The sequence below is a fragment of the Egretta garzetta genome, unplaced genomic scaffold, assembly GCF_000687185.1.
Source record: "Egretta garzetta isolate BGI_Z169 unplaced genomic scaffold, ASM68718v1 scaffold23, whole genome shotgun sequence".
NCBI classification, from domain to species: domain Eukaryota; kingdom Metazoa; phylum Chordata; class Aves; order Pelecaniformes; family Ardeidae; genus Egretta; species Egretta garzetta.
The window spans coordinates 3,913,496-3,928,962 of NW_009259237.1; the positions used below are offsets into that span (position 1 = coordinate 3,913,496).

A 15,467-nucleotide genomic window follows, 5' to 3' on the forward strand; every position below is an offset into this window, starting at 1 on the left:
CTTTCTCAAACTGGAACGCAATATTTTCTGTCAAAAGGATTAGCCCAATGGTTGAATGACTGAGGGTATACAGTGGAAGTAAGGGACAAAGTCTTGTGCTCCTACTGCTTGTAGAACTGTACAAACATCTTACAGTTTTTGGAAAAGTACTGAATGAAGTCTGTAGTTACGGTTCTTGAGGGAGGTCTCAGTCTCTTTATATCCAAACCCCATGTCATTTTCTGTGATTAAAATAAGAATCAAGTCATACTGAAACAGAGAGTACTGATGTACAATGTCATCTGTACCTCACGCAGCACCAGCCAGCGCTGCGGCATTTTTAAACATCTTGGGCAGGGAAGCACAAGGTTTGGGAGGAAAAGTGAGAGAAGATAAAGAGGCCACTGGTCCATTCAGCCACTAATCCCCTCCAGCAAACCACTCTGATGCATCTGAAAGCATGGCATGTGGACCCAGAGGACCATCCTACCATGCAAGCTGCAGTGCAGAGTGGCACTAAACTCCAGCCTTTGCACCCCTCAAATACAGCCCTCCCCACTGCACTGCAGCTGCAACCTGGGATGCAAACGTCCCCCTTCACCCACAAGCTTGACTTTTAGGGCAACACTCCTCTGCTCTGGCATTTCAGTGCTCGACAACCAAAGGAAGGAGAACCCATCTTTCCTCTGGGATTTCTTTCCTCCATGACCAGAGTGCACAGCCAGAGTTCCAGGGGCAGGGAGAGGAAGAACACTCAAGCACAACACTGCAGGAGTCAAATGTTGGTATTTCGAGTACCTAGAAATGCAGTATTAAAAACATGCAACATTCATTATTAAAACACAGAACACCCTTTAAAATGCTTTGGCCCTTAAGCTGTTCCCACTGTTAACCTGTGGATCTCCAACACAATACAGGAATAGAGGAGGAGGCTGGTGTAAAAGATCAAAATTATCAGACCAAATTTTGCAGGTTTTCTTTCTTCTGAAAGATGCTATTCAAAAACACTATCTTCAGTTATCTTGCTTTTGGAACATCTCTTCCACAGCTAATTCCTTTAAAAAAAAACGTAACTGCATACAAAAGTAGAAGAGTTTAATAGTTTATTTAAACACTGGAAGCATTCAAACTCTGGGGATCAGAACAGCTCAATGTGAACTAACAAATACAGCACTAAATCTGTTTTTACAGAATTCTGCAGAAATGGGTAAAATCATCTGATTTTTCTTTCAGTGGTAAGATACTGAAAGAACTCCAACACTAAACAGGATTCCTGGAGCTTACAGAAAATTACAGGATCAGCAATATACAAGATCTTGCCTGTACAATTACCCAAGTGAAGCAACAGTAGCCTACCATGATATTTTCCTTTTAACTGTCAAGTATTTTTAAGTTGCTGGAAAAAACGTCATTAAACCAGCTTATCATAAATATTCATTTACACTGTGAAAATATGAAAAAAATGTGCTACCTGCAAAAACTAATGCTTAGCAGAGCTAAGCTTTTTGCCATCTGTACTGAAAGAAGCAGTAGCAGCTAGCAAAAAAAAAGTACTTCTATAAATAATGTAGGGAATTCCCTACAACCCTCTTAGTAATTTAAGCACAAGCAACCACAGATTAAAGAAAAAAAAAAAAGCATTCCTAATAACTGGAAAAGGACAAACATGGAACGCTCAGGAAAATGAACAAAAAAAGCGTAAACTGTTGGAGGTCCAGCAGACGTAAAATCTGAATGAAAGTAAACAGTAAATACATTTTTTAAAAAATGCCCAATTTGGCCCTCTAAACTCATTGAAAAATGGAAGAACAATTGTTATGGGTAGATCAGTAGAGCACAGTCCCAAAATAAAACAGACCAGCCAATTAAGCAAGAAAAGTTATTTCTATTTGCCAACCTCTCACAGCAAGTGCAGGCTGTGAACAACTGATGACTTAATTGGCTCATTAAAAACTTCTGCTTAACCACTGAAGCACAAGGACCTGGAAGTCAGGAAAGCTCTATTCTACTCCTAGCTCACTGTGTAACCTTAGGCAAGAGACACAAGGGCTGCGTTTTCAAAAGCTGAGCACATGCAACTGAATTAAATAAATGGCTATTGTGAGTTCTTTTTCCAATTAATATCAAGTTCTGAAACACTGTGAGTTTGGTAAATAGACTATGAAGCAGTCCCTTTAATTCTTCACACAATTACAGACCAGCAAGCCTTTACAAGAACGGGCCTCAGTTTTAGTCAGGAATTGAAACTCAGATGGTATCTGAAAATCTCTTTTTTCAAAGCCAATGACGTGAATCACTGAAGTGAAAGCCAGTGAAGGTGATCCCCGCCCCCTGTCTCAATTAATAAAAGACGGCTGGAGTGGATCACTAAGTAGATCACTTTTCAATACTCTCATCTTGAATTCTGAACATGGAGCACATTTTGCTTTCAGTCCTGTAAATTCCCATCATAAAACACAATTCATTTATACTCTGCCCATATCACGTTAATTACAATCATCAGGTAACAGCAACTGCTAACAAAACCAATTTTGATCTTTTTCTCAGATATGAGGAAACATACACATATAAAGCCTGTAAAGGATGGTACAAAGGCAGCTACTGCATAGGACATCTTTATCTGATCTTACAGGATTTTTATGTAGTCCTCTGTGAAAACAGACATAAAAATAGAGAAAATGGGAGGAAAAATCAAGTCACTTCCAAAACAATAACTAACACACTGATTACCTGAATCTAAAGTGACACAACATAGTCCTGGAAAACAGGAGCTACACACTTGTTCCCAGGTCTTAATGGCACCATTCCATCAGACACACAAACTTGGAAGAAAGTATTGAAAAGTACGTAATGAACAGAAAAGTGTAAGTACAAAGAACATGTATTTCCTGTTCTTGTGAAGTCTCCCCCAAGGATTTCTAAAAAGTAAACTATAAAGCAAAACAATAAGCATGGAAATGCGAGGATATGAAGAAAATCAATACACACACATGAAAGGTAGATATTAAGATAAAGCTTCTAAAGGACATGCCCACAGGAGCCAGCATCTTACATCCACATGTAGGTCTGGGCACTGTTCTGCTGAAAGCTGCTGAATAATAGGTTTATAAAAAATGACTACCAACTGCAAATGTTTTAGAAACCAAAACTACTTTCAGTTGCAATTTTATCCCTTAATGACTCCTGCTGTATCTCAAATATGATGCTTATATAACACTGCTGTCTTACTGTCAATGAGAACTGAAGATCAAAGGAAATGCATTCAGCGTAACATAACACAAATGAGGTGGGTTTTTTTTAAACCTTTCAAAATCCAGATGTTATCACAAGAACTGTGTTTGATTTTCCTAGGAAAATTAAAAAAGCTACTCTTTTATGCCCTTATCAGCTCACTGTTAGGACAAGAAGCATACCCAACTGTTAAGAGGAAAAAATGTTGGTATTTGAACCCTCTTCCCCAGTTACCTTATATCATGCTAGCTTAGGCAAGTCAGCTGCTTGTTTTACATCCTTGACATTACAAGGGCTACAACGTTCTAAAGAAATTCCCCGATGCTGTAGCATTTTGTGTTTCATACACTGGAGTGAGTCATTCCAAGAACATTTATAGTCAGAAATGTAACACCACGACACTACTCCCTAGGATGTAAACACGTAGCTCCCATTGTTTGTGTGTGCATAGGAGGGCAGGATGTGGCAGTGATAAAAACCAAACCCATTAAGAAGGAATCTTCCAAATCATTGCTATGCATGCATCTAAACTGTACACACACATTATTACCAGTTTCCTCATTTTACTTTCCTTCATTTCTTTAGCCTGTTACACTTGGACTTGCAGAAGAGAATCCTAATTCTAACTGGGAGCTCTGAGACGTTTTTCATAGCATAAACTGCAGTACTATTCTCCAGAGCCAGGTCCTGTGTCTCATTTGTATGCTTCCTCAGAGTTCCTGACAATGTCTGCTTTGAAACAAATTCCCCAAGTCCAATACAATTTAATGGGGTTTAAAAGCGTGTTTCTATTTATGGATCTCAAATGCTGGCAGGTATCTACTTCCTTACTTTTGATGAGTAGTTCCTATTTTGAACTATGGATGGTGGAGCCCTCCTATTATTCCATCTGTGGCAGATTTGTTTTTAATTGCTGAGCATCTGCAGTTGAAGAGGTTTGCAGTCCTTTTAAGCAGCTGAGCAAAGAATGAGCAGATGGTGTCAAATACAACAGTACTAAAAACCAAACAAAAAACCTTTCCTACGTTTGCTTTTTTTTTTTCTTTTTTCTAAATAAGAAATTATTGGTTTGAGAAGGATACTACGATTAGCCCAGAGAAATTAAGCGCATTTGCAGTATGCTGATATTATAGCTTAAATATTCTTAACAAATTATTTGTAACATATTCTAGTCTTTTCTGAATAGTATTTTTATAGAATGAGTGGAAAATATGCCACAAATGCTATTATTAAATGCTGTTGGAAATAAATATTAAGCAGAAAAGCATGTGTCTTTTGGTTAACAAGTAACAATAAGCATGATTATCTTCAACTGTCAGTTAAACATAGCACCATTTCAAGACATTACAGAAAAAGCCAATTTTGCTCTATGAATTTTACGTATCCCACTGAGGCTGTGCCAGGTTTTATAGCCTTCACCTATTCCTATTTATAAGCAATGAAGAGAAGGGGGACTATTTAATATGAGTAAATATATCACTGTTTCCCACCTCCTCATCTATCAGAGGTGGATGAAATCTCACACAGGTATTGTGAAGATAGATATATATGAAAAGACTGCAAGTGACTTGCATATATAATAATGGCTGTCAGAAGTAGCCTAAAGAAACAAGACACAGTGGAACATTTTTAAAATGAGAGAGGTGTCCAACCTGCAATCATGCTCCAGTGTAATCAACTTCAGCTTCCTTCGACCATTCAGTAGCTCTGACAAACAGCCTCATACAGGTATATCAGAAAAGAACTCGCATGTTGCTTCATTTCAGCAAAGCAAGCCTTTATCCCCACAAAATATCAAACCATACCTAATTGTTATCATGTCTCCACGATCTCCTTTAATGTACCAGCTGCAGTTTACAGCTGGAGGATAGTTCAATGGCCAAGAAGGACTATAGATGACTCCCCGTCTCTCTGTGTGCTGTTCCACTCCTCCACTGCAAGCACCTGTTAATAAGGGGGAAAAAAAAAATATTATCATTAATGCTTTGCCTAATCAACAATTCACATTAGCTACAAGAGCTTTCAACAATTTCTGGGGATTGCAGACAAATGAGAGTCAACAGTTTTATCCTCTTACTGCTTTCTTCCCTGACCCGGTTTTTAATTAAGACAGCCACTCTAAGTGTAGGTAAGCATAACCTGCATTTCAATGCAGGATTAATCAATAACCTTGTATGAATCTACCAAAGGCTACAATCAATATTACTGCATGCATCTGCCAAGAGGATGTAATACAGAAATCCTTCCTACCAGCTTCCCCAAGCCGGGGTACGTCACCCAGCAACTGAAGAAGATCCATATTCAGTGTAAAGTATCTAGAAGCTTATTTTGTTGTTACATGTTCCTGGACATGTTGTTTATTCTAATCATACAACAGACCTGAAGAGTTTGTAATAGTTAAAAAAAATCCCCAACAAAAAAAGAAAAAAGGAAACTGGACTCCGGTGTCAAATGTTTTCATTGAACATTACTAAGTACTCTAAATTACTTCTGAACTCCCATAGATAGCAAAAATTTTCCAGACAGGGAAAGGAGCAAACAGGCAAAGGAGCAAACAGGGCTAAATAAAGCTCAATATTTTCAAAGCACTTTCAGATCTTCCTATGGAAAACAGCACGCCAATTAAGGCTACATCAAATACTTCTAATTTGTAATTAAGCAATTCAAAAATGAAAGTGAAATGTTCCAAGGACAAGTGGGAAAGCTGTTCTGATGGGAAAATGTACTCTCAGCAGACTACAAGAGGGGAAATTCTGCGTAATGCAATAGCTATTCTGAACATTCTCCAAAAATATTTTTAAAACTATTTTTAAAACAAATTACTATCTAGAGCATGACTTGTGGATTGCAGCTGAATATTCCAATTTTTGACAGAAACTTACTTTCTCATAGCTTAAAAAGGTGTCAAGGAAAAAAAGGGTGGCCTATACCTCAAGCTTCCTCATACGCGTCCAAATATACTGTGTAATAAATCACAGATTTACAGTATTGCTTGAAATTCAGCCATATAAATGCATCATTTTCAATTCACAGCCGGCACCAGATTTAGCTGCACTGGAGGGATGGGGTGATGAAGTGCCGGCGAAGCTGCCTGGCTGCAATCAAGTCAGGTGGCAGGGCTGCCCACAGAGCTCTGGGCTGGGGCTGGGACCAGCCTGCAGTATCCCCCCACCAGAAAATCTGTGCCTGGCACCATTCTATTTATTCACAGTAAACACTTTCGAAGTGAGAGCCACAGTAATACAAAAAGCATGAGGTGAGTAACTTACCTGAGGCAAAACATATAAAAAAACATTATTTTTACTCTCCAAGCAGGGCATTCCACTGAAGCATATGCATATAATTCCTACTGGTTTAAAAGGCCACAAAAGCATACAGAATACATAAATACAGGAAAACATCTATTTTCCAAACAAATATTTTGCAGTAAAGCAGTTACGAAAGCCAAGAACATTTTTGTTATGATATTGCTAAAACCAGAGAGGCTCCACGCTAGATGCTGGCAAAATACTGAGATGCAGATGCAATTACAGAATTGTACGAGCAAATGTAAGATCCACAGGACTTTTCAACTCTAGTTCTCAGTTTTAGGTCTGTAAGTGTGCTCCTCCACACACTTGTCACTGCATCAACATATCACAGCAGCACAAGAGGACCTAGAGCTAGCAACCACATAAAAGGAGCTGGAAAAGACTGCATTTTGTAACTGCCAGATGACTAAAACTTCTCAATGGGAAGGAAACAGAATGCACAAAGCAGAAAGAGCCAAATACACCAGACAGCACTATCCAGAGGCTTCCAGCAACAGTTCTGCAAATATTTCCGTTCTCCTCGTACCAAATACTGTTCTGGATTAATATCCCTTATTCATAGTACATGCACTAGGACACAGAACAGAACAATAATTACACAAAGCTTGTTTTAGTTTCCGTTCTGAAGAAGTCCCTCCGACATCCTGGTGACTCCACATGAGCACTTCCACTCACGCATTCATCAGTGCAGTTAAGCAGAGCTTTTGTTCTCCCAAATAGTTGCTCAGTTTTAGCAAGTATTTACAAAGACCCTGAGCAATAGTTATTTGAAGTATCCCAGCTTTTTTTGAAGTAACATCACTACCATTTTTTCTTTCGCAATAATATATAGTTTCCTAACTTGTAAGCAGTGCATCTGATGTAACTTAACAGTTCAGGTTCTCAGTGAGAAATGCTTTTTCTTATTAACACTGCACATCTGCTATGAACATGGGACATGGAAAGAACAGACAAAAGAAAAAGGTTTTCCATTTTAACAGAAGAATTGTAGCTGTGAAAACCTAAGGACATAAGCAAGGTGAGGGCTGCCCACTATATGCCATTTTGGGCAGGTCACCTGGCAGTGGTCATTGTTGCTCAGTACTTTCCCATGGCTTTACCCCTCTGACACACAACAAGCATTTCAGACTTGCCCTACTCAAAATTAAAAGGACAACTGCTTTGCTCTTACAAAGGCTCCGATGTGAATAAACCACTAATCTGAATTCATATTGCCAAAACATAATTACACTATTTTAAGGCTCTGTCCACAGTCCCCCTAAACCTAATGGAGCAAACTGAGGACACACACCCATCCACCCCTCAAAACTACTGCTGTGTTTACCCAAACCTCACTTAATTGCCTTGCGCTTCTGATGCCTTTTAGTTCCCATCAATGCTCATTACTATGGTATTTGCAATAAATCAATAGATCTCCTTCCCAACCAGTTGTCTGCCTCTCTACTCCTTGTGCACTGACTGCTGTGTGGCAGACAAGGTGAAGTATCTGAGTGCTGCTTTCAGCAGCTGTTCTTTCACCTGCATACATTTTGAAAGAAAAACCTGTACCTAAACAAAGCCTTCAGTGCTGGCGACAAAACAGAAAAACCACACAAGGGCACAATTCCGTACTGTTGGCGTTTCAGCGTCAGTAAAGGGGCCCCACTTCCCTCCTCAGCTCCTGGCCATGAAGTTTGCAGAATCGCATACATGCATAACTATTGTGTTATTAAGTTGGGCTTCAGCATGACAGTGTGATTCCTTAAGGAAAATAAACAAAGCCTTTTCAAATTGCCAAAACATCTAAAGGAAAGGGAAGTCTCTAAATAGAAAGGTACAGTCTGAAGGCCTTATCATCAGCAACAACACATGAACGCAGAAGAAAAGTAAAAACCTGAAGCCCCAAACTGCTTACATCTTCCACATTTAGCATTACTGAAGAAACGTAAGAGAATACCAACCTGGCAAACCAGCCCACCAAAAATCCTACTGAGATGGTGCTTTTAAAAAAAGATAAATTCTCAAGACAGACAATAATGAATCTTTTATAGATTAAAAAAAAAGCAAAATTTTAAACAAATGCCAGAAGAGGTTTGAGTTCAGAGAGTTTCTGTCAAGCAGGTGTAAATCTTAATGAGGCTCTTTCTGTAATAATGAAATGGATTTCTTCTACTTTTCCATAAACAGCAGTAGATTCCCCCTGCCAGCTAAATATGCCACAAATACTTGCAGGAAAGTTTCCAAAACTTTACATGAATAGTATTACTCTTATTTTTGCAAAAGCGACTATAACAGAACAGACCAAGCTCCAGCAGAGGACAGAGCTGGGGGCACTAAGCTGTGGAGCGATAAATTTTCAGGCAATCCTAGCAGAAAATAAATCCTGCAGTTTCACGCTCTTCTGCGATGCCCTGGGGTCTGCCACCATCCCAAGGGACACACCCCAACCATCTGCTCCAGGATAAAGGACGGTTTGCACCTGCCAGAAGGAACCTTCTCTCAAAACCGAACGCTTGGCAACATACACTCCCTCAGTAGCTATGTCAGGGTCAAAAGGAAAATCTCCCCCGGGTCTCCAAATGCTCCCTCAAGGAGGGCTTGCACACATTGCTTAATGCAGATCCCTTACGCCTGTGGAGAAAAAAGGACTTAAGGCTCCCCTTCACTTTATCCAGTCTCCAGCAGGCTGCTTCTGCCCCCCGATATCAGAACCAGCAAAGGCACAGCCCAAGGGTTCAACTCGCTGATCTGACAAAATCTGAGCTCATTCTCCGCTGGATCAACAGGCTGAACTGGCTCACAGCAAGCCCGGGGAAACAGGGATTGGGGGAGGACTGCTCCCTGGCAGCAGCAGCAGCTTTTCTGGCTTAAAGTAATTTCACAAGTACAGCCAAGATGGTAGCTCAACCTGCTTTCTCCAGAACTCATTATTTCTGCTATTACTTGTTTTCTGAAAAGAAACCACACTATACTTTATCATAGAGATCAACTCTGTAATAAGCTGCTTTGTCAGGACATGTTTAGGACAGCAAGCATTCCTCCCAACTTTTATCAGGGCTCCTAAGGAACATCCCCTGCAAGGCGATTCCTGGCAGGGTCATCTGCCTTACGACTGCGCTATCCTACCCTGCTATCCTCCAACGCACAGGTAAGAGAAGCTACACATGGATCACACTATTGCAACAACCTTTTATGGTCATTCACCCCCCCACTACAGTTACGGTCTCAGGAGACAAAGTAGCTCAAAACCACCAAGACAAAAAACCATGAAGGCTACAGTACTCTCAGGTTTTCAGCATACTTGAAAGAATAAAAGCCAAATGTTACAACTCTGTCTTTGCTTCTAACAAAAGAACAGCATTAGAAAGCAGCAGAGCCAACTGGATGAAGCATTATATATTTCAGGCTGAGACAGCATCACCAGTCTAGGCCAGCCACTGTGTAATTACTCAAGTTACACTTTGTAAAATCATATACCATACAGCCAACGGATGGCAAACTCCACCAAAAGCCGAAGAACCATCCAGGCAGAACAGACTAGGACATAGATGACATTCTGAACTTTTTCCAATGAAAGAATGGAAACACTATGTTACAAACACCACATGTCCTATATGGTTCATCTACACTTCCCCTAAGTGAAGTTTAAGGAAGTTACTTAATCATAAAATGACTACCTTTTCCTGATTTAAACCTTCCCTCAAACCCCCGTGTTGACTTGAATGCTCAAGCTCACACTTTAATCAACCTACTGCTTTAGAACAATTTTCCTGTTTTCCCATTTCCTTTCCTCCTGCCTCACTTACTTGTTTTTTCTCTTTTAATTTAAGTTGCAAGCTCTTTGTGCATAAAGTATGCCTACCAACGTGACTGTGGATTGACAGGCGCAAGAGGGCCCTTATCACTACGAGGACCCTGAATGCAATGTTCCCGTAATGTCAGTAAGTCACGGTACTGCTATAAAGAAGGAAATTACAATAAGTGATGTGATTCTGGTTGAATTTCCACTTTGACATTCATAAGACATTTTTAACATTCTCGTTTTAGCTCCCCCAGGAATGGGCCACTGTCCCTGGCTTGATATTCCCAGGCACATTTCCTAAACACAGAGTTTTCCTCTGAACATACCAGCACGTACTATGACCTTAGCCTCAAGCTTAGGATTTTTTCCTAGCACAGTAACACTGATGGAGTCTATAACCCCAGGAAGACTTAGAAGTCCTAAACTTCCTAAAACGTCATTGTTACTCTCTCTCAAACAAAGGCCATACTGTTTAGTTAAAAGATCGCTTTGTGTGGGGAAGAAACAGTAACAACTCAAAAGAAGAGTAAATACAAATAAGAAAAGTATGTCTTACCTAACGAGGTAACAGCACTTTCTATTTTCCCAGTCAGGAAGAGATTCACTGTGTAAAGACAGAAAAATAATGTTGACACAGGTTCTAAGCAACACAGGGTGGCAGTCAGTAGTTAACCATTTCTAGGTGTTTGCTGGGTTGTTAATATAAAAACATTGCAGTCTTCCCACAAGAACTTTGCTTATCTACACGGGCAAGTCACGTAATAAACCATTGTCCTTCACTGTAGCTATAAGAAAAGTCAACACACAATGTTAGTTTAGTATCTGTCAAATACGCCACCAAGAGAAACAACTGCCAATCTATTCTAGGTTGTCTTCTGCGGGATTTTTTTTTTAATTGGGGAAGACAAAAATATAATTACACTGAAACATTCATCACCACAGCTAGTTACTTCACCTGCTTAAATGCTGGAAAATAACTAATGAGATTATTATCTTTAAATAAGCCTATATAAAGCAAAGTTTGTTCCTCTCAGGTAAAAATCACCTTGAAAATAAACTCCTAAAGCTAACATGATTACCTTGACTAATCAAAGGCAATGAAGTTTTCAAAAAGGTCCACTGGTAAAATCAAAACAGGATGAGGTGGCGCTTGCAACACACATCTGACTTACAAATTAGTTTCCAAATCCTCTTCACTTTCTCAGAAGCTTCCTCTCACCATATATACCGTTAGAGTGATCTGGTAAGAGTAGTTATTGCCAAAAAAAATTTCTCCTGTGTCACTGTTGCTCCAGAGGTCAGCGATAACACGTAGTTCCAATTAGCTTCCCCAGACATTCTTTAAGGCACTTCTCTAACAAGTACAGCATATTCCTCTACCTGCCCTCATTTTAGCAGTACTCTGTAATCTACAAAGACAGCCTATTAATAAAATTACAAATGTCTAAAAGAATTAGAAAGTTTTAAAAGGTTACCACAACTTAATTTACAACATCCCAGCCCAAGCACTCACTCTGCCTTCATTTTACATGTGTTAAGTCCTAAATCTTTTTGGCAAGCATTTAGTAAAAAACATAATTAAAAAATGTACAATAGGAGAAGAGAGGAAGAGAAACCGTCCCTGTTCCTAACAGTCACTTGGGAAGCTGCTGACAATTAACACTATTTATGTCTCAGAGTAGCATGTACAAGCGCGGGCCCCCATTGTCTTCGACACCGTCCAAACACATCACAGAACAATAACCCTTGCCCCAACCTCCTTCTGGTATAACTCAAACCAGCATAAGAGGAAAAAAAGTACCCACCACACTAAAGGGGTAGAAATAGAAAAGCGAAAAACGATCCCTTAGCTTGCCAGTTCAAGCCCAGACACGGTTTTCAGTCCGTGGTGGATCTGAACTATCGTAGAATTGCAGCAGCCCAGGTGCCTACAGCAGTCCTGCCCCGACTTATGTCTGGATGTCCACAATTTGGACTTTCTCCTTCCTGAAGCCAGAGCTCCAAGAGCTAAATGCAGAGAGGGATTTTGGCAGGCTCTCAGGCTGCTACGGACCTCGGGCTGAGGCCAGGCCCTGCAAACAAGAAAGAACAACCGCTCCTGGCGTCACCTGTCACAGAGGACTTCACGGTACTACCACAAGGGCAAGGGCAGCAACTTCACGCTCCTAAGTGGCTGCAGGATTTGGCTCTTAGTAACGCACAAGGGCAAGAGGGCAACTAAATGGCAGCTATGTATGCTGTGGCTTGAGAAGAAACAGGCCTGAGCTGCAGATTTGCGCTAATAAGCATTAACACGATGTTCAAAGGACCTTAACAGCGCTGATTTTATTACATAATTAATGTACAGTAACATTTGTTATATGATAATAACAACGTGCCATGCAATGACTTCCTTTGTTTCACGCTGCTAGCTTGCTCCAGTAGGTCAGTAAGCACACCTAGGAGCAGCACCACCATCCTGTACCAGGGAGCAGCGCGGCTCTGTGTGACAGAGCAGCAGGTCAGCTTGTGACAAACCTCCGATCACAGCAAGAACGGCGACACAACATTTTCTTGCACGGTACTAAAGCACCGCTATTCCTGTAACCATAGTAATGTAGTCATAAAGACTGAGAAGTAATTAACCAGTGATTAAGTCACAAATTTAATTTAATGAAAATTAAAATATTTTGTTTTGCTCCAAAGAAAGTACATGAATATACTCTGCAAAACTGTTATTGCCACAACTGAATGGAGTGTTTGAAGATGCATCATATGGAAACGTCTAGGTCTGCACTACCATTCTTCGATCTTTTTTCATGTTTCCTACCCGAATCTTCCCAGTGGCCACAACGGAACACGAGCTCCCAAGCAGAGGTTCCCTCGCATGGCTGATGAGGGGCCCCTATGCCCTCTAAATGGAAATAACTAGCATGAAGGCAAGGGGCGTGATAGAGTGGAATCAGCCAGCTCAGAGCCATGTTACTTTCTTCTGAGGACTGTTAAACAGACAGCCCTACTTGGCTACCGGAAGGACAGAGTTACAGACAGCTTTGCACACCCAGCCTGGCAGATACATAAGAAAGACAACGCCCAAAAATGCTCTGTTATCTCTGCAAATGCAAAACATCTATTGGCTGCTGTTGCAAGTTCTTTGCTCTCATTTTCAAAGTCTTTCACACGAAGGAATCAGCAGTCAGGAACAGTTCTTTAAAATAAAAGTTTGGTTTCACATCGGGTACTTTCCCCAGCGACTGAATAAGCTTACCGTTTCCAGTATCTGCTTTCCTCACTCTCGGTCTCACTCAAGACCGTCAAATCAAACCACAAGAGCGCTGTAAACCAGCATTTTCTGAAGCACTCAGCTCTCAAAAGTGTCAAGAGGCCCAAAAGAAAGAACAGCCATTCCCTGCTAGTTTTCTTGTCTCTTGTCAAAACAAAGTCTTGTCAAAATAAAAACAGGTGAGAGACTAGGGGTATATTACAAAGTCTTCTCGATGTTCTTTTTCTTAACTGTTGGGCAGAGTTATGGGAATGCCGGAAAAAACAGAAGCAATTCAGTTGGCTTGAACTCCATGTAGGAAACTTACTGTGCCATTCATTTGGATTGCTAAATAATTCCCAGGGTGAGGTTTTCAGGTTATTTGGATCAAAAGGGAAATTTACATCTTGGCACCCCCGAACCACATGACAGCTACCAGGCTTTTCCCACAGCCAGGAGGAGAGACATCAGCTTCGCTGCTTTAATTGCTTCCTACTTGGTAACTTTCTATGTCCTCCAGAATTTCCCAAGAGTGAAAAATAAAATAGCCTCACGGAAGAACAGCCGCAACAAACCCAGTTGCAGTCTTTGGAGCAGCAGTTTACAGATGAGGTCACATACAGCAATGGTCAGTGGCAGTGCATTGAGGCAGACCCCAAACACCGCCTACAGGAAAACAAAAAGTAAAAGAAAGGCAAGAAGCAAGAACCAAAAATAAGGACGAAAGGAAAGGACAGACTAGCAGGAAGTAAAATACAAAAACAGTTAAAGCGGCAGCATTATATTCTTATGGGTTCACTGAAGCAGAAACCTTACAAGCTTCCCACCGCTCATGTTTCTCAACTTCCACTACTGTCAGTTGTGCAAGGAATAGGAATAATACATTCCAGCTGAAAAGAAGAGCCAGACAGTGAAATTCTGGAAGTCACAGAAAGCAGAAATCTACTAAACTTTCAACCTGGCATTACCCACAGCTAAACAGAAGAAGTGTTCTCACTTAAACTCTGGGGTTTACATAACCTTTTATGATATTATTAGTCATCTAAGTATGCTATTTCTGTTAAATAATGAAAGTTTTAACAAAGGTCTGACTGGGCCACAACCCTACCCCCTCCACCCCAAGAAACTCCAAGATATGGCAGAAACTTGTATCTTTCTCTAACTTTAAGTAAACAACGCAGCCGACATCATCCTCATGCCCTGCACATCTCTGACATTCCTTTAAGCCTCTGCAAAAAAAAGTAGTACTAGCTAGGATGGATGTTCAAAGTGTTTTGCCGTTTAGATAGCTTTTTACATCACACTTCCGTTAATTAAAATAGATACATTTGAAGTAACAAGAGCAGCTTTTAAACTTCAACTTCCTACATTTTTCTAGGCAAGCACTGACGTTAAAACACTTTCACAAAAATAGAACGAGCAGTCTGGCCACAGATACCCCCTTCTGATCATTTATGTAACAAATACTAACTGTCATTTGGCATTATTAAAAATGAACTCTAATCCGCTTCACTGGCGAAGAGTTGTGGGTTTAGCACATGCTAGTTCGAGGAGCTCTAACAGTTTACCAAAAAACCGTCAGGCGAGTTCAGAGCAGCCCCAGCCCTGCTACGCTGCGCACAGTGCTTCTGACAACGCTGCTCCATCTGAATTTTTTGGCAGCACGGAACAGTCGGCTTTAATAACCCCCAATTTCAACATGCCCCTGCTAAATACGCGGAGGCCTTTTGCTCACCCGTTCTAGTCACAGGCATCAACGCTTCTCCCTAACAAAAAACGTCTTCCCTGACAGAAAGGACTGACAGACTGGAAACCAGTAATACGCTTCATCACGTTGCCATAACTTAACACCTGCTGCGAAGCAAAGCGGAGAGCAATTGCTTCGAGCAGAAGGGAGGGAGGAGAGCAGAATATGACAGAGAAA

The 15,467-nt window shown here is 40.7% G+C and overlaps 1 protein-coding gene across 3 annotated transcripts in view; it reads right to left on the bottom strand.

The window, feature by feature from the left end:
- Positions 1-15,467, bottom strand: part of LRP3 (LDL receptor related protein 3) — a 29,413-nt gene that overhangs the window by 11,648 nt on the left and 2,298 nt on the right. Inside the window, exons 1-3 of one of the 3 annotated variants that reach the window (XM_035891538.1) lie at positions 13,112-13,506; positions 10,859-10,906; positions 5,016-5,154 (exon numbers count right to left, since the gene is read on the bottom strand). In XM_035891538.1, the coding sequence (XP_035747431.1) occupies positions 5,016-5,154; positions 10,859-10,906; positions 13,112-13,262 (338 nt within the window). In that variant the 5' untranslated portion in view covers positions 13,263-13,506. Of the gene's footprint in view, positions 1-5,015; positions 5,155-10,858; positions 10,907-13,111; positions 13,507-15,278; positions 15,462-15,467 lie in introns of those variants that run through there. The other 2 variants (XM_035891539.1, XM_035891540.1) reach the window with 2 other exon arrangements.